Raw genomic sequence first — 18,547 nt, 5'->3', positions numbered from 1 at the left:
CAGACTTAATCAATCACTGTTTAAAAATGTGGTAGTTACTTTAAAAATGCTGTACATGGTTTAGAGATCAAAACTCATTAAAATGGTTCCCAAATACAGAAATAATAAAAGATGTTATTGTAGCCGTTTCAGTTGTTTTTCCGCTCTTCACGTCAGTTCATGAAAATTCTCCACATGAGGATACTGTATCTATTTATAGTTGTGGGTGTGTCTGCATATTTAAAATGTTTATGAGCTTGCCTCCACATGCGTACAATTGTGAGCTGTGATGTGGTATGCTTGTTTGTTTACATGCATGTACCGTGCACCCTCTCCATCCCTCAGCATTGCTAACTGAATTATGCATTATTCAGAGTTTAATTTTAGACTTCACATAGAGGTAAATTGGAGCTATCAATCATCCAAGACATTCATATGTGCCAGACTTTGGGAATCATTTTTGAAAGGCAAAGCAGGAACTAAGGAGTGATTGGCTGGGGAAATTGGGTGTAGAAATTATAATTATGGTTTGTTCATTTTCCAAGCTTTGCCTCATTCTGATGACATTAGGATTATTAGCCATATGTTAGGGATAATTATTATTTGAGCTTTCCTGGATACTTATGAAGTGCACACTGAGAAACACAGCTAATGAGTTGCAGTATTGTTACTCAAAAAGTCAGATGTTTCCATCAAGTCTAATTTGCATGTTCCTCATTTTGAACAGGAGAACTTAAAAATGAGAAACTATGTGAAACTATACAGGATTCATAGCCAATTGTGTTTGAAATTCTAATTCAATGAATTTAACGGCATGAGTCACTTTTAATAAAGCACAGTGATTCACAGTAAAAGATAGACTGGCACTTAGACCTAGTGGAATACGTCATTACCAGCTGTGTGCCTGTGTGTGTGTGTGTGAGCGAAAAGTGTGTTTTGTTCCTAGAATGCTTTCAGGGTCAAGAGACTCCCCATCAGAAACCATAATTTTTCAGAGTGGCTTTGCATAATCAAAATTTTTCTCCAATATGCATAAATAGCCATGTCATACTGAGCCATTTTAGAAACATTTGTTTTTGAAATATAATAACATTGTATTAGCTCCTGTTAGGCCTATTTAAGCACGTCAAAGGAAATATTCACTGAATGCCAACTTTCCCCTGGGAACAACAGGAAATGTTTTGTGTGTTTGTTCTTGATAAAAACCAGTCCACAGGAAAATAAGCATAAAAGTATTACACCAAGACTTGGGTTAAAGAACCAGCTGTGAATTTGAAATGGTTCCAAATTTCCTAGAACTTGATATTTGTTTGCTTACTGATGCCTGAAGCTGTTTTGACTACTGTAGTAGTCAGCTGGCTCTTATGAATATGCACATAGTGTTTATAGGTGACCAGAACTGGTACAGAGGGGTGTTTCCCAAAGCTTGATTACATTAAAACTAGATTAAGTTAAACCAAACTTATTTCAGTAAGTCAAATGTATGTCTATGTAATTAACTGTTTCATAATGGAGGTTTATATACTGTACCATTCAAAAGTTTGTATATGTTGCAACCAAGGAATCAGGCAGATGCAGGACTGCCGTGCAACTAGCAACATCTTTATTTTTGCTTTAAACAACGAAAACAAAGCAGTCTATGCTCACTCTTACAGTCCGGCAGCACACTTTCTCTGCTACTAAAAACGATTGTCTTCTTCTCTTGGCTACCATGACAACAACAACAACAACAACAACAACAACAGTTTTCTTCTTCTCCTTCACAACTCAACTTTTTTTGACTCAACAGCATAGCCTGGTGGCGAGAACCAGACAGCGCATCCACAAACAATACTGAATGAAATACAAACTCACAAACACTTTATGCAGTTTAAAGTTAACCCATTAGATTAATTAAATTCTGCAAATTAACCTGTTAAACTCAACTAAATTACAAAAGAAAATAAATTGGGGGGGGGTCTCTGATTTAACAGTGGGGAATGTCCTCGTTAACAAATATAAAATATCTTACTGATATCCATTGACCCCCTCACACTGTCCCTCACTTGAAAAAATGTCGTCCCGACATTTAATTATACCTCCAAGCCTTTCACACAAATACATGGACAGTCGTGAAACTGAATGGGCTAATATTTAGGTTATAACCTGGTTTGTGAGATGTCCAGACTAACGTGCACTGCAGTCTGGAATACTCCTGATGTCATCGGTCTCTTTTTTTTTTCTTGTGCCCAAACACCTGCATAGTTAATGCATATAACACACCCATGAGTTCATACACTGCGGTGGGTCATTTCTTTTTTTCTCATCACTGATACCCAACCCACACAAAACACATAAGTCGGCCAACAGTCTCTGTGTTTCCTACTACAAGATCCACACAAGGCACATAGGTATCATTCAAAAGAGGTAAAGAGTGTCTTTTCAGTTTACTAGGTCATTTATAGTCTATTACCAGGGCCGCCAGTAGCCACTGACAGCTATCCCCTTGGTTGAAACAGTTCTCTCTGTGAAATTCGGCTGGCCAAGTCTGTCATAAGTCAGAGTCTGTGGATGCCTCCTTTGTCTCCTTGGATATTCCCTCCGCTCTGTCTCCTCGATCATTTCATCCTCTGAGCCCCTCTTGTCTGTAGCAACAGCATCATCTGCACTGTCCTCCGAAGTTGCTGTGTAGATCTGTCCCTCCTCAACAATTTGTGGAGGCTCGCTCCTTTCTGGGACAGTCTTTTCAGCTTGCGGATGGAACTCCTGAGCTGTGGGGTTCAGTGAAGGTAGACTTTGGAGTCCAGCTGGAGACCAGGTGAAGGTCACTGCAGGAAAATCCTCATCTGACTCCTCACTATCCATTTGTTGAGTGTGTTTAGTCACCAGTTTTTGTGGTTATTTCTTTTGTTTGTCTGGGTTGTTGTGGGGGTTTTATCTTCATGTGCGGTGACAGGGAGGAAGTCACAGGGTAAAAGCATGTTCCTGTGCAGTGTCCTCCTCCTGCCTCTGCCACCTTTTGGTTCCACCTCAAACACAGGACTGTCCTCACCCTTCTGACTCTTGATGACATAAAGAGTCATCAAGAGTCAGGAACGGATTTTCCCTGATCCTCCCCTCTCGACCACATTTCTCACCAGGACACGGCTGCCCACTTGGAGTGGAGGACCATACACTCTCTTGTCATATTGTCTCTTTCCTCTATCTGCTGACTTAGAAGCATTCCTGGAGGCGATGTCATATGCCTCAGCCATCCTCTGTCTCCACCTCTCCACATAGTCCTGGTATGGGCCTGAATCTGCCCTGATCTCTAGCTTGCTCCACTCTCTCACTAGAGCCTTAAACTCAAGACTCTCTCCCTCTAGTTCTCGTGCAGCAGGTCTCTCATTTCTTATTTTGCAGCCATACATTTTGCCTATCACAGGGTCTTGTCTTTGGGCTGCCTGTATCAAATCTCTGGATAATGGCTGAACAGTGCTGAGCAGATTCTCTGTTTCCAGCTGTTCTTTAAGAGCATCAAACGATTCTGAGCTGAGGAGCAGACTTTGTTCTTTTTGTTGAACTAAGATGCCCTGTTCTGTTGCCCTGACTTCATCCTGACAAACTGACTGGGTGCACTGATTCATGTATTCCTCAAAATCCAGTGGCATTCTTGATAAGCCATCTGCATCAGAGTTCACTTTGCCTGGCCAGTATTTTATTGTGAAATTGAAATCTGCTAGCTCTGCAACCCATCTCTGTCCAGTAGCATTCAACCTCGCTGTTGTCAGTACATATGTGAGTGGGTTGTTGTCTGTATAGACCACAAAAGAGGGAGCATGAAAGAGATAGTCTCGGAAGCGCTCGCAGATGACCCATTTAAGCGCCAGAAACTCTAGCTTCCCAGAGTGCAGATGATAATTTCTCTCTGGAGGGGTTAGCGTTCTGGACCCATAGGCTATTACTTTTAATTTACTGTGACTTCGCTGGTACAGCACCGCTCCCAGTACCGCCTGAGAAGCATCTGTGTGCAGGACAAACGGTTCATTCAGGTCTGGGTAGCCTAGAATCGGCGAGTTGGAGAGTTGGTCCACCAGATGGCATAAGACCTGTTGATGATCGTCGGTCCAGGAAACTGGTATGGCTGAGGGTAGCTGTCCTTGCTTCCCTTTCTTTGTTTTCCCTTTCTTAGAAACTCTGGCACTCTTTGAAGGACTTTGAGCAGTTGCTGGGGCTGCTAACAGTTCATACAAGGGCCTAGCTATGCAAGAAAAGTCTTTAATATATGACCTGTAGTAAGACAGAAAGCCCAAAACCTGCCTGACTTCTCCTACTGTGCTAGGGTTGTTTTTCTTTTAGAGCCTGTACAGGAGCCACTTCTGCGGGGTCCATGCTATGACCTTCTTTTGACATTATCTTGCCCAAAATCTAACTCTGGGTTTAAACAGTTCACATTTCTTTGCTGTAAGCTTTACTCCATGTTGCCTGTATCAACGCAGGACTGTTCCTACATGTTCTACATGGTCCTCAAAGGACTTACTGTGAACTAGATTGTCATCCAGGTACGGCAGGCAGATGTCATCACGTAAACCCCACAGACACTCCTCCATGCTCCTCTGAAATTCAGCTGGAGCTGAACTCAGGCCAAAAGGAATTCTCACCCATTGGTACAGGCCACAAGGAGTGATGAAGGCGGTGAGCGGCTGACTTTCCTCGTCTATGAAGCCTTGGTGATGTGCTTTACCTTGGTCTAGTACTGAAAACCATGAGCTTCCACTGAGACTGTCTAGCATGTCCTGTATCCTAGGAATAGGATGCCTATCTGGCACTGACTTTCGATTCAGTTCACGATAGTCCACACACAGTCTCAATTCACCTGATTTCTTTCTCACACACACTATGGGTGATGAGTAAGGTGATTTTGATTTTGTAATCCAGCCCCTGTTAATCGAATCCTGCAGATACTCCTTTCCTTCCTGGTGTAATGGCTTTGGCACAAGTTTTCTGGACTGGTGTCTGGTCGGTTAAGGTAATGTGCATGCGGAGTGAGGGTATACAGCCTAAATCATTCTCATCTTGGGCAAAAGCCTTACATTCCTCTCTGAGCATTTCTCTCACTAGGACCTGCTGGTCACCAGTTAAGTGATCTAATGCTACAGTGGGGTCCCAAGCTTCACTACTGTGGGTGGTGGGACGTGTTGTGTCTGAACAGCCTGTGTCTCTTGGTGTGGATTTGTCTAAGCTTACTTGCATCTGTTCTTGATCACAGGGACGGGGACAGTGGCCGAATTACCTCTTTTCATGGTGAATAGTACTTCTTTAATGTGTAACCCCTCAGGTAGGTCTGTGTCCATTTTGGGGCAAAACAGCATTACAGTGTCTTTCTCAGTCCGTGTGTGTGTGTGACATCTCACTGTGGTGACTTCGCCTGGATGTAAGACAACTTTATTCTTGCCCGTCCTTACCATGATCCCCTCATTACTGGACTGGTGAGCATGCATTAGCTGGATAAAAGATTTTGCTGCACCAGAGTCAATGTCAAAAGCACTGCTCACAATTTCTGTTGCCCTGTCACTGACTGTCCCCTTTTGTTGTTCAAGTTGTTCATTAATCACCTCCTCTATTACATTAAAGCCAATGATCAGATCCTCCGCCACATTGGGGTCACTGGAAACCAGTACCGGTACTAGCAGGCTATCACTAACAGCATCTGACTTGCTCAGTTTGAATTCTACAGGTATCCACCCCATAAATGGTATTTCCGTCTGATTGGCTGCAAGTCCATTTAATGGTATTGGCCCAAGGAGTTCATCTATTGCTCTGATAGTGCTATTGGGCAGATGCTCAGCTCGCCATTTGTCATTTATTACAGTTGCTTGAGCGCCTGTATCCCACAGTGCTGTCACTGATACATTATCAAAGGTACATTTCACCATTTTACGTTTCCCTATCAATTGGATGAGTTTTTTACCTTGTCTTGCTGAGAGGTAATTGACTTTGCATGTCTCGGCTAACTTATTTCTTTGTACCTCTTCCCCAGCTAAGTGTTGCTGAACTAGCCTGACTGCTCTACACAGGGGTTTGTGTTACTGCCAGTGATACTCCTGACACGTCTTGGAGCAATAGACTGTAGCTGAACAACCTGTACATGTCTGTAACCTTCTGTCTGTGCATTCCTCCTGCAGACAGTAGTGGCAGCGGTGGGACTCTGACAGTCGTGGCTGGGTCACTGCCGGTCCCTCAGCAGCAACCCTCCGCAGATTCCCTGCACCTGGCGTGGAGCTCTGCATCCTCTGGAAATGTGGCCCAGCTGACCACACTTGAAGCAGTGAATGCAACTTCCTCCTTCTTCTTTGTCCTGACACGCCCTGCAGCCCCTCCTTCCCATGTCCTTGCTCTCTGCCACTTACCTGGAGTTCTGTGATTTGACAGTACTCATGGAGGCGAGTACCATCTGTTTCATTTCAGCTACCTCTGTCTGAAGTTCTCTTACCAGGGTGTACACCTCAGGCCCAGGTGGAGGAGGAGCTGTTTTTGCCTTTTCCTTGGAGGGCTCTTTGGTGTTCCTCACTGTCTGTATACTCTGGGCTGAGGAGGAACCCTGTGAACCATCCCAGGCGTTGCTGGTTGTCTGCAGCTAAGCCACTCTGGGTGTCTCGGTACTGTTCTTCTTTAACTTGTTCAGTCTCTCAGTCTCAAGGTTAGCTGCTTCATTTATTTTTTCAATCAGGGTTTAATCTGTCACGTCCAGATTATCAAGAAAGGGCTTGATCTGGAATTTGATATTGTCATTGAGCAGTCCTGTACCCACTGACCTCAGAAACTTCCTTTTGACTAGATCTGCATTGTAGTGTTCCCCTGACTCTCTCTCCTTGGATGCAAAGAGCAGTCTGTCTTTTAGTTCGATGGCTCTGAACAAGAAATCTTGTGCTGACTCTTTTGGTTCTTGAGAGATACTGAACAGTTTTTGGTACAGGTCTGATGTGTCATCTTATTTGTAATGCCCCTTTAATATTGTTTTTAGCTGAGGCAGGGTCAAACCAGTCTTTATTTCAAGCATGTCACGCAGCTTTAGGCCTGGGCTGATGGCCCTCATCACAGCCTCTATGACTTCTGACTCGCCATGACCCTTGCGGAGCCTGCTCTCCATCTGGTGCATGAGGCTGGTGTATGACAACTTGTCACGCTGACCTCCTTCACCAATTTGGCCACAGATGCGAAACTCTCTGCGGATGGTCACTTGCGGCACCTTGGCTGGCGGCAGGTTCTGGATCGGGTTTACTGTGGCGTCATCAGATATGTTCAATTTGACACCAAGCATTTTTATTTCCTCTTCTAAGGCTTTGCGGGACTGTTGCACCTCCAGATATTTTCCTTCCATCTCTTTCCGGTCATGACATTCCCGCTCTTCCCCCTTGTTGCACTACCCCGTTTTGCCGCCCATCAAGGTTAACAGTTCTTGAGTCATCTAAATTGCTTCCTCTGCCTCTGAGTTTTGTTCTACATCATCCAATTTATTTCCCGCCATTTTAATGAGTGTTCGTCTGCTCATATTTTCAACAGTCTTCGTCTTCTTCGACGCATTTTAGATATTTACAGACCTCCACTACCGGTCCCAGTTCAGCTGGCATAGTATGGTGGTGGCTCGGTCCAAAAGTATCTCCAAATCCATCTTACATTTGTCGGCGGTTCTTTTTCGTTCCAAGTTCGTCTCTGTTGAAAAGCCCTCTTCCTCCGTCTGGTGCCTGTAATGGCGACTGCGCTCTCCGGTTGAACTTTTTTCCTGGCTGGCTCGCCAGAATATGTTGCAGCCAAGGACTCAGGCAGATGCAGGACTGTCGTACAACTAGCAATGTTTTTATTTTTGCTTTAAACAACGAAAACAAAGCAGTCTATGCTCACTCTTACAGTCCGACAGCACATTTTCTCTGCTGCTAAAAACGATTGTCTTCTTCTCTTGGCTACCATGACAACAACAACAGTTTTCTTCTTCGCCTTCACAACTCACTTTTTTCGATTCAACAGCATAACCTGGTGGTGGGAACCAGACAGCGCATCCACAAACAATACTGAATGAAATACAAACTCACAAACACTTTATGCAGTTTAAATTTAACCCATTAGATTAATTAAATTCTGCAAATTAACCTGTTAAACTCCACTAAATTACAAAAGAAAATAAATTGGGGGGTCTCTGATTTAACAGTAGGGAATGTCCTCGTTAACAAATATAAAATATCTTACTGATATCCATTGACCCCTCACATATACACTTTCTCATTTAAGGGAATGGAAAGGTGTGTCCAAACTTTTGACTGGTACTGTAAGTCAGACCTCAGTTACCATGGAAACGTATCGCACTATTCCACTAGTGCTGGTCAGGCTATTTTTCAGGCTTGGCTTCACCTCAAGTTTAACAAGTGTTACAACCAATTTGTCAGACTGAAACAGAGTTTTCAGTGTACCTCTTTGAAAGTTCCTCTTTACTGCTGCACTTTGAACATGACTCAATTTACATTACCAGTCACATCATATCAAAAAGATATTAGCTTAAAATCTGAGCTACTATCTTTTTTAGTCTTGAGTATCTGCACAGTAGGCCTTGATCCCACGATGTCATGACCACAAGAGCGCTGCAACAAACTGAGCTAACGGAGGAGTTCATCTCTGATATTATATTTTCATCTCTGTTTGTGTCAAAGTCTGAACTCAATGCTGCTCTATAATGCAAAAGTTTTCTTTATATTATGTTATATTATGGAATATGTGGCTCTTTGGCCATGAACATCACAATTTTGTCTTTACCATGTTTTTTTTCTTCACTGTGTCATCATGAAATAAACCAGACTTGACTTAGTCTGATCTCATTAGCTCTGAGTTGGTTTTATGAAACAGATTAATCCAGGTTTGGTTTGTTAGGCTTATTCAAGACAAGCTTTTCCCAGCTTTTCTGTGTCAACTTAATGAAACAACCTTCTTTACACACACTCACACAAGTGTGGCTAAATTTCACAAAAGACAGCACTGATACAGTGAACTATAGTCACTGTGTAAGAGAGAAAATCCAGGTTGTTGTTTGGTGATATTTTTTCTTTTTTCTTCCACCACTATATTACTTGCTAAACACTGACTGGCTGAAATGACATGCCTCATATATCCAGCACGGCAGAGTTGAATTGACGGCAGAAGAAAATCAATGGTAAACATGAGATTTTGATGACAGCCTCTCAGAAGTAATCCATTGTGAAAGACTGTAAGGTGACAGGTCCTCCTGCAACAACAGATCACAGTTTCATGCGCGATGTCACAGGCCTACATATCTTGTAAGATAGAACAACACACATCAAAACCACATAATGCATAACAACATATATACCAATAATGGTGTTGTGTGTCTAATGATAGCACTATGCCTTAAAGCCCAATGCACAAATGATACCACAGCAGTGTGATGCTTACCATGTGTGTCACACTTAATACAAAACTGTGCTGAGTAGGTATTTCATTAAAAAACAGTCTCTCAGAATACTGTAAGAGACAGGCTATTATTTTTCACCAGGAGCCTTGTTTAATGATGCTATACATTAAAAACAAGATGATCATTTCCCCTGAAAGTTTTGGGTTTAAACTGATTGCAATTAAGTGCAATTATTTACCTCTCAACTTATCTGATTTTTATGATCAAATTTCAAGTCAACCTGCAGATCTTATGGATAACATAATGCCAATTTTTCCATACCCCATGAATCTTGACTTTAACTTTAAGATGCGTTCATTTAAGTCAATTCTTTATACTACACAACCCTAATAATCTGTTAAGACCTATAGGAAACATAATGGAGTGCATTCTGTCCATATTGATGGCGCCTGTGGTGTGGTTGAAAGATCAATGCAGTCTTTAGTCACAAAGTGTATTTAAAGGTCATGTGGATACTCTCTTCCTCACTTATTTGTATGTCACACCCTGTTACAGTTTGCCAAATGCCTACAGCTCAAATCCTTAATTGAATATAAAAAGGTCCTTGCAAGGACTGATATGGAAATTGACACAATTATATACAATGCTACCAGTTGTATACCATGGGATAGTGAAAGCTGCTGCTTTTATTTTAGTTTTTGCCTTTTTGAACAGTAAGAATACCCCATAGATGGTAGATAAACAACAGCCTTCATACAGCCTACTTCCAGAATGCCTAGATGACGTAATAGCGCCCTGCATTTCCGAGGATCAATTGGGTAGTGAGCTCCTAGTCTGAGCTAATGCTAATTAGCATTGGCTAGATCAAAAAGACAGTAACTTCAAGTCTTCATTGATCCACACAGGTATTGCAAAATTATCAACATTATTTTCAACACTGTAGCTTGTTTTAAGACGGATGGAAATGACGAGGGAAGTGTTGTGTAATATTTTGTGTAGTTGTGACTTGTGGAAAGTTTGTAGTTAAATGTTTTAGCTAACATGCTAAGTCTTGGCTCATCACTGCTGCTAGAAATATTTTTAGAAACTTAGCTAGCATTATCTCAGACATTAGATTTTGTAACTGTGCTAAGTTTCTTTGATTACAGGATTTAGGTTTCAGTTCTTATAAATATATTTATTGCCAGATTTGGGGGGAATTTCTGAAAAGCAGGGACTATGTTATTTTAGTTTTCATAAGTCTTTGTCCTTGCCACCTTTTTGTGTAATTAGTGCTGGAGTGAGACTGTTGAAGGAATGTTAAGTGTTAGCTGCATTGTCTGTTTGTTAGATGTACAGTAGGAGTGAAAGTAAACATGAAAGTGTTAATTGGGCTTTATGTTTCTTTGTTAAATATGGCTATTTTTAGTAGGTAAGGATTTTTATGCTGCCAGACTCAGAAAAATGAACATCTGCTGAATGTTTTTTATATTATTTCATATTATTATTTCAAAACCATATCAAATTTTGGCTGGATAGACTATTGGATTATTTCAAATAGCTAGTCTAAAACAGTCGGTAATATATGAAGACAGGCTTGAGCAACAGACTAACTCTTACACTCTTCATTGATCCACAGCGCTATCTAGTCTGTGTATCCCTTGCTGCCAGTTAAGATATCCTCTTGGTCTGAAGAAGGTAAGATTTACTGTTGGCATTTTTCATAGCGGACATTTTGGCTTGTCACAGGCGTCACTAATGACCTTAACAATGGCTCTGTTCTATACAGGTGTGCCAGTAAGTAATGACAGTGTCACAGTAAGCCCACATGTACAATACCAGAATCCTCCAATCAAAGCAGCTACTGTCAATGGAATTCAGCCAGTGTTCTTTTTTATTATGTACACCTGTGCTTCTTCCTACTGTGACATGTCAAAATTCCATGAAAAATGCCCACTGTGTTTCAGCATAGATCTGCAGGAGGATTCAAATTCCCCCTACAGTATTTCACATGCCCAAGGAAACTCCTTCTTTTTGTACATCCATCACACGATGTCTTCCAACCTAGGCTGCATTTCAAAGCCCTGTAAATATTTCAACAATGTCATTTTCATGTGAAGGGGAGAGGCACGCTTTCAATTGTGTTCCTCAGAGGAACCACCCACTCAGATATGCTGTGGACAATGGCTTCCTGATCACGCAATACTTGGGAAACTGGGCTGGGGATGGAACAGGAGATTTGGCAAAAAGACAGAGGCAAAATATAAACAATTCATACAGTCCCATAGTGCATTCATGATTATTCATTCATACTAGCTACTGCTACAGTAAAAATCCGAGTTTGTGTTGAATTTTGATGCACAGACATCATGCTCTTAACACAAGATCTCAGTGCAAGTGGCCTGTAAAAAACTGAGAGGTAAATTATTTTAGACTCTCAAAATAAGAAAATTAAACCAACACTCTGACATTACCCATAAGAAAGTCTATCAACATCAATGATTAACATGTTTGCATAGCTTATTGCAGCCAAGGGGCACAGCTTGCTGCAAGCTGCTGGCGAGACAATCATCCAACCAGAATTTAAATGTAAAAGTTAGAAGACAGAATAGGTTGAAAAGAGGATAAAGAGAGAAGATAAGGTCAGAGGGCAGAACAGGGTGATGCAGTAGAGCCAACAAGGCATGGAGTCTGACAGCTGAAGGGCCATGGGGTAAAAGGAAAGGAGACCTCACTAAACCTCAGAGGAAGGTGTGTGTATGCACTGAATGTGTATGTCTGTGTGCGTTTGTGTGTGCAGGCAAATGTTCACGTAAGGTATGTTCAGCTGGAAGGGTGCAGGTGTGGAGGCCTGTCAGGTCATGGTGTTAGAATGGGGCAGAGGGGCCAATCCTGCCAAATCCTCTGACTCAGGGTGTGAATAACCTCTGTGTTTGTACTTGCATTCATGTGTTCTTGTTTGAGTGTGTTGCAGAAGTACTTTTTTCGACACCTGGAAACTGGGAGGTGAGATGTCCAACAGTCTGTCAAGTCTTTAAACTTGCTTGTTCCCCCAGTTGGCACTCAATGTGTTCAATTCCAAAGTCCTTAAGCAGTATTACTACTTCCCACTAATTAATCAGTACACTGATTTGTACATCAAATGTATTAAATTAAACTACAACTTACAAACAAATATTATGCATATGCAGCATATCTTTTTAGGATCCTTATTAATGTCAATGGCGACATATGACATATTTTGATTGTCAACCTAATGATCTATTGTAGTCCAATAGAACAGAATGTTTACTGATGCACTGGTGCTCAGTTAACGCATATTAAAATGAATATAGCAAACTTAACACTTTATCTACGACAGGATGCAGTAAAATAATCCAATGGTGCAACTACCAAGGTATTTATACTGTACTTTAACTAACAAAGCTTTCAAATTTCTCTTGAAAAATACTGTAAAATACAAGGTTGAAAATTATATAAGCACACAGGAATAGAAGCATTGATACAGTTGGTGGGTTATGGATTGAGCTATAGGGAAAGAGCAAAAAGAAACCTAGCAACAGAATAAGTGAAGCAAGCAGACGTTTTGACAAAACAAAGCAGTTATCCTAATACGATGAGTATATAGTGTATGTTGTAATATCTTGATGGTTCAGTTGTTGTGAGCCTGGAAAGCAGACTTGTGCCTGCAAGGTGTAGAGAATAAGATACAGCTTTTCCTTGGCTGCTTGTTCAGTCGTCTCCTTTGCACACTATAAAGAAATTAGTAGCAGTAAAACTTCAAAACTGTGATGTGAGTTTTTTTTGTGTTTACACTTTGGTTCTCCAAGGTACTCTGTTAAATGCTAGGTCCTCTACCATGCTGTCAAAAACAGGAGGCTTTGTCTGAGCTTTTCATGTCTTATCTAGGTCTGAGCCAAATGAAATGTCAGGCCATCATCCCTCCTCAGTTTAACGGGAAGCCGCACACAACTCAAACCAGCTAGAATGCTCTGCAATTAAATGCGTCCCCAGAGCTACAAAAGCTTTCTCTAAGCTGAGGTTCCTGTTACATTGTATGCTGCAGGACGCAACACATCTATTCAATAGCAGCTCAACTGTGCCTGCCGACAATAGCCCAGGAAGAATATTGGGGTGGTGGAGTATTGTGACATTTGATGGCAAATGTGTTGGTACTGGGATTATCTCTACAGCAGCCAATACACAGTGAGCCAACTTTACAATTTTCTGAACACGGCACCTGTCTGGGCACTAATCACAAAGGGTTTGTGTCTACTCTATACATGATCATTGGCTTTCTCAGACAATAAATGGTTCACAATAATGTGTATTGTTGTATGCAGAGGCTCAAAAATTGCATTGCTGCTGGGTTCGGATTGAGGACTTTGGTCTTTGGCTACCGGACTGCACTTATCAAAATCACTTAAAATCTGTTTCGTTTACTAAATGTAATTGTATTCGTTGCTTGTGTCAGTTTAGTGAATATAATGAAAATTGTGGCAGAAAGCAGTGGAATAATAGAGGTTATCTGATGAGCCAGTGCCAGTAAATGCAAAACATCCGCTTGGAAGGCAAGAGTTGCATTCAGAGTTAAACACACATTTTCCTAAAAATGCCAAAAAAAGCACACAGCCAGTTGTTACAGACATTTTGACTTATCTAAACACTAAACAGGTGTAACTAATAACAGCTATATTTCATTTAGATGTGCCAGTGCAGGGGCTCTGGTATTGTGTATGCTAGCGCACTGGCATGGCTTACTGGCAAGGCTAAATGGAATAGAGCCATCATTAATGTTATTAGTCACACCTGTGATTTTTCTGCCATGTGAAAAGCCTATTGTGCCTATTTTATAATACAGTAGGTTTTACTGCTGCAAACATGGTTTATGGAACCAAACCAATCCACCACTCCACAAATCTATTGCCAAGAAGCCACAGATTAAATTATTGATGGAGCACATGTTTATGTAGGTTCATTCTGTTGTGGCAGGTCAGGGCTTCAGTTCATTGTCGGAGGTGTTTACTGTAGTAAACAACTGAAGGACTCCAAAGAAGGTTAGGCGAGTCCTTCCTCTGCCCACTGACTTGCACATTTGACTGTCTCATTCAAGAGAAATGCGGCAGTCAGCCAGCTGGTATAATATGGTCTTTGCTGGGGTTCTGGTTGCACAGGAGCCAAACTCTGGTGACTCATCTCCACTCAGGAGGGGAGATGCCAGACACAGAAGTGGCGTTTGTCAGTGAGAGTGAAAATAACCATCTGCAGGCCGTCTCGCTAACATCTTTTATTTACCGACACCACCCTGTCTTGCCTGCTGTCTGTCCGCTGGCTAGCTAACTGGCTGATAGACTGACTGGATGTTTGATTTGCAGTCTGTCTGGGTCCTCACTGACTTGTTTACTGTCTGTGTAAGCTGACTGACTTGCTTGTCGCTAATGGCTCACTTAGCCTCAACATCTATCTGATTAGCTCTCTAAGTGTAGCTCTGTAAATAAATATTTGCCCTCAGAAAACCTACTTAAAACTGTAAAACACTAATTAAATCCATGATTAGACTCGCATACATGCACCAGTGTGTGCATACAGCATGTATGGCTCTAACCAAAGCTTGCACAGATTTGGATCTCCACATCAGATGTTAAAAGTGTAGGGCTGAGACTAGCAGCAAATTGTAAAGTAAGAGACTCAATGATCAAATCCCCCACTCAGTCAGTTCATTATTTAGTCTTTTACTGAAGTCGGGGCTGCTGTATTGACAAAATCCAGTCCCTATGGTCTGTTCTCTCTAAAACTCGCAGACCAATTTCCTGATTTTCTTGACTCTTTATCTGTATGCGTGAGTGTGTGCGCCTAGCTCGAGCAGGAAGGATAAAAAGGCTTGTATTGATGATTTAAAACAATTACAATCAATGTTATAGAGGTAGGGTAAAACATTTTAACTAATGTTTCTAAATCATACACAACATCATGACACATCATGTGCAGAATGTACAGTCTGTAACAGAAATAGTAAAATGGTGTAGAAAAAATTTGTAGTATGTGTCTGTGGTAATCTTTAAAAGAAAAGTTAATTACCACAGAACAGCAGCTTCAGTCTGCCAGTTATTTTTAACCAGTGCATGTCAAACCAGTCTAACCCGTCCTTTTCCATGCTTGTGTCAGTTTTGGAGTAAGACAAATGACTGGAAGGGCTAATGAGTTTAATGAGGTTTCTGGATTTGCAGTGACCACTGACCTGCTGTATATTTATAAGACAATCTGTGTGTTTTCAATTAGTGTCTAATCAAGCACCAGGCTACAGGCAGTCAAGTCACACACAAAGGAAAAGTCAATTCATGGAACTTCAGTGTCACAAAATCACCTTGTATTATATAACTGAAAATTAATTGAATAAATAAGCAAGTAGCAGGTAATTGTGTGTAGCTGGTCGTCTATCTGTATTGCTAAGATAAAAGGAGTAAAGATTTCATGACACCATTGTAAGGTATCTGTTTATGGCATCTCAAATGTTGCTGCCTGTAGAGCACCATATTCACTTGTGTATCTTGGCCTAATAATAAAATGCAGCAAAGAGAATAAACAGATCTATCCATGCAGCACTGATGTTAATTTGCTACAGTTGGAGAGGTGATGTTTGATGAAGGTCGAACACCCACATGTTATGAGTTTTCTCTTTTTTTTCAAATAACTGACTTTGCTTTGAAAGGAACTGTCAGTTAGAAATGCATCACTTTCCTGTATCCTCAATAAAGTAATTAAAATTGTGATAAGTGGGGCATCACTTTTTAACGAGTCTACGAGGACCCCGATTTGTGAAGTGACATAATGGCATTGGCACAGGTGAGAGTGTGACTTTGTGTGTTGCAGACTAATTGCTGTTTGTAAATGGAGTCCACGCTTTAATACTCATTCACATGCCACAAGCTTATCTGCAGTATTGTAGATTTAGGTTTGTTGGGCACATGACGGACTGACATGTTTAATGGACTTTTTCTAACTATCTGTCATTTTCTACTCGCTCCCTTTTCAGTCAAATTTAAGTTTGTATGAGATCCTGGCATTTTAGCATTATGCAAAAAATGACTTTTGTATTTGAAACTGTGACAGTCCCCTGCCTTGTTCTCATACTCTGTCATACATCTATAATGCAGCAGGTATCTGGTGGGCGGAGAGGTGATCATCTCAGTTGGAAGCAGCTGGGCATGGTGCCCTCATACTATCAGACTTTAATTTCGTATTTAAAGGACCATAGTGTAAGATTTAGTTGCAGATTGCAACCAACTGAGAACCTACTGTGGCCATGAAACTCACAAAAAACACCAAAGGCCCTCTCTAGAGCCAGTGTTTGGTTTGTCTGCTCTGGGCTACTGTAGAAACATGGCAGTGCAACATAGTGGACTCTGTGGAAGAGGACTCGCTCCCTATGTAGAAAGGGCTCATTCTAAGGTGACAAAATCACAACGATTCTTATTTTCAGGTAATTATACACTAATTAAAACATACTCATGAATATTATATTCCATATCTGCCAATCCCGTTCCACCAGGTGTCACTAAATTCTACACACTGGACCTTTAACACTTTATTAGATAATTCATGTATGTTTTACTTATAATAGCACACTGTATTGTATCTGGCACTGTGTAGAACAAATATAATATAGTCATGTAATATCAGACCGCTTGGATTTAATTTGAAGTAATTCCAAGATCACCAGAAAGAGTCAGGTCATATCATGTTTTGATGGATGCTGGGATTTGTATCTGAATTGTGGACAAATGTATCTGTATTTGTAGTTTCTTAATTTGAAAATCAGCTCTTAAGAAAATTGCAGTATGATTCAAGTGACTGCTGTGCATCAGAGTGGTGGTTTTGTTAATAACTTGAGTACAATTATATAGTAATTTTAGCTTTTACTTATAACACGTGATCTTCTTCCAACATGAGTAATGCACCAATGTTAAAATAGGCCATAATTTCAGAGATGCAATCATTGAAGAATACGTAAGTCTTACATTTCTGCTGCAATACAGCTACTTCATTACTCCAGATCAACTTGACTGGATAATCCTTCTTAGATTCAAGGTAGTAGCAGAGATCGACATAGACCTCTCTACAAACAAAGTAGATTTCTTTAGCTGCTTAAAAACTGGCTTGACATTGACTGCTAATACGTCCATTTTTTTGTTACTTAAACACTGTAGTTGTACCACAAGTATTTAAAGACCATGTTTCTTCTTTGTGTGTGTGTTAATATTAGCAATGCCGGTACCAGACCAGCCTGCAGAGCAGGAGAAGGGGGCCATGGTTCCCCCTGTGATGCCAGCCTCCAATGGAGACAGATCTGAGACAGAGACGACCTCCTCCATCCTGGCCTCTGTCAAAGAGCAGGTAGGAACTTTCTCATGTAAATGGTAAATGGGCTGCATTTGTATAGCGCCTTTCTAGTGTTCTGACCACTCAAAGCGCTTCATACTACATGCCAACATTCACCCATTCACACACACACGCAAGGTGCCAACCTGCTCAGGAGTTCTAATGCTCATTCACACATACACACACACTGATGGCACAGCCTTCAGGTTCAGTATCTTGCCCTTCGACACTTCAACATGTGGACCGGAAGAGCTGGGGATCGAACCGCCAATCTTCTGATTAGCGGATGACCTGCTCTACCTCACTGAGCCACAGCTGCCCATGTGTACGTGTGTGTGTTTTACATGTACCAACCTGTCATGTGTTTCACTTTAATTAGAATGGCACATTTTGGCTTTCCCTCTCTTTCTCTTGCTCTTTCCTCTTTGGGCTCCTCATAGCAGCCCTCCAACAGCTTGCAACGAGGCGGGTCAGAAGGTTGTCAGTGTTATTCAGAGGAAAAGGCGCTCTGCTGCTTTTAAGTGTTAAAAAGAAACCAAAGATTGATTGGTGCCAAGGGAATGCAAGAGTTTAATGGACTGAAATGATGGAGATTACAGGCGAGAGCTGTAGCCAACTAGACATAATTGAAAAAGTCATTAAAATCAAGGCAATTACTCAATGGGGAGCGTTGGAAGGTAGCTGTAACGCTGCAAGTGGACAGGCTGGGCAATGATGCTGGCTGGTTTCAGGTTAGCATCTGGAATGGGGAAGAGAGAAGGAAACGAGGTACATAGAGAGGCGAGAGAAGGAGTGGAGAATAGGGGGATGTAAGTCAGGATGGATGGGTTGGTT

General features: G+C 41.4%; 1 protein-coding gene across 4 annotated transcripts in view; it reads left to right on the top strand.

The window, feature by feature from the left end:
• The window catches only part of ctnnd2a (catenin (cadherin-associated protein), delta 2a), a 278,500-nt gene that overhangs the window by 26,647 nt on the left and 233,306 nt on the right, over positions 1-18,547 (top strand). For 2 of the 4 annotated variants that reach the window (XM_067578419.1, XM_067578413.1), the window contains exon 2: positions 17,598-17,728. In XM_067578419.1, coding sequence (XP_067434520.1) covers positions 17,600-17,728 — 129 coding nt within the window. In that variant the 5' untranslated portion in view covers positions 17,598-17,599. Of the gene's footprint in view, positions 1-9,989; positions 10,261-10,973; positions 11,033-17,597; positions 17,729-18,547 lie in introns of those variants that run through there. The other 2 variants (XM_067578412.1, XM_067578414.1) reach the window with 2 other exon arrangements.

Source organism: Thunnus thynnus, chromosome 21 (assembly GCF_963924715.1).
Source record: "Thunnus thynnus chromosome 21, fThuThy2.1, whole genome shotgun sequence".
Classification (NCBI taxonomy): domain Eukaryota; kingdom Metazoa; phylum Chordata; class Actinopteri; order Scombriformes; family Scombridae; genus Thunnus; species Thunnus thynnus.
Note: the sequence above shows the minus strand (reverse complement) of the source record. Positions and strands in the feature narration are given on the sequence as shown.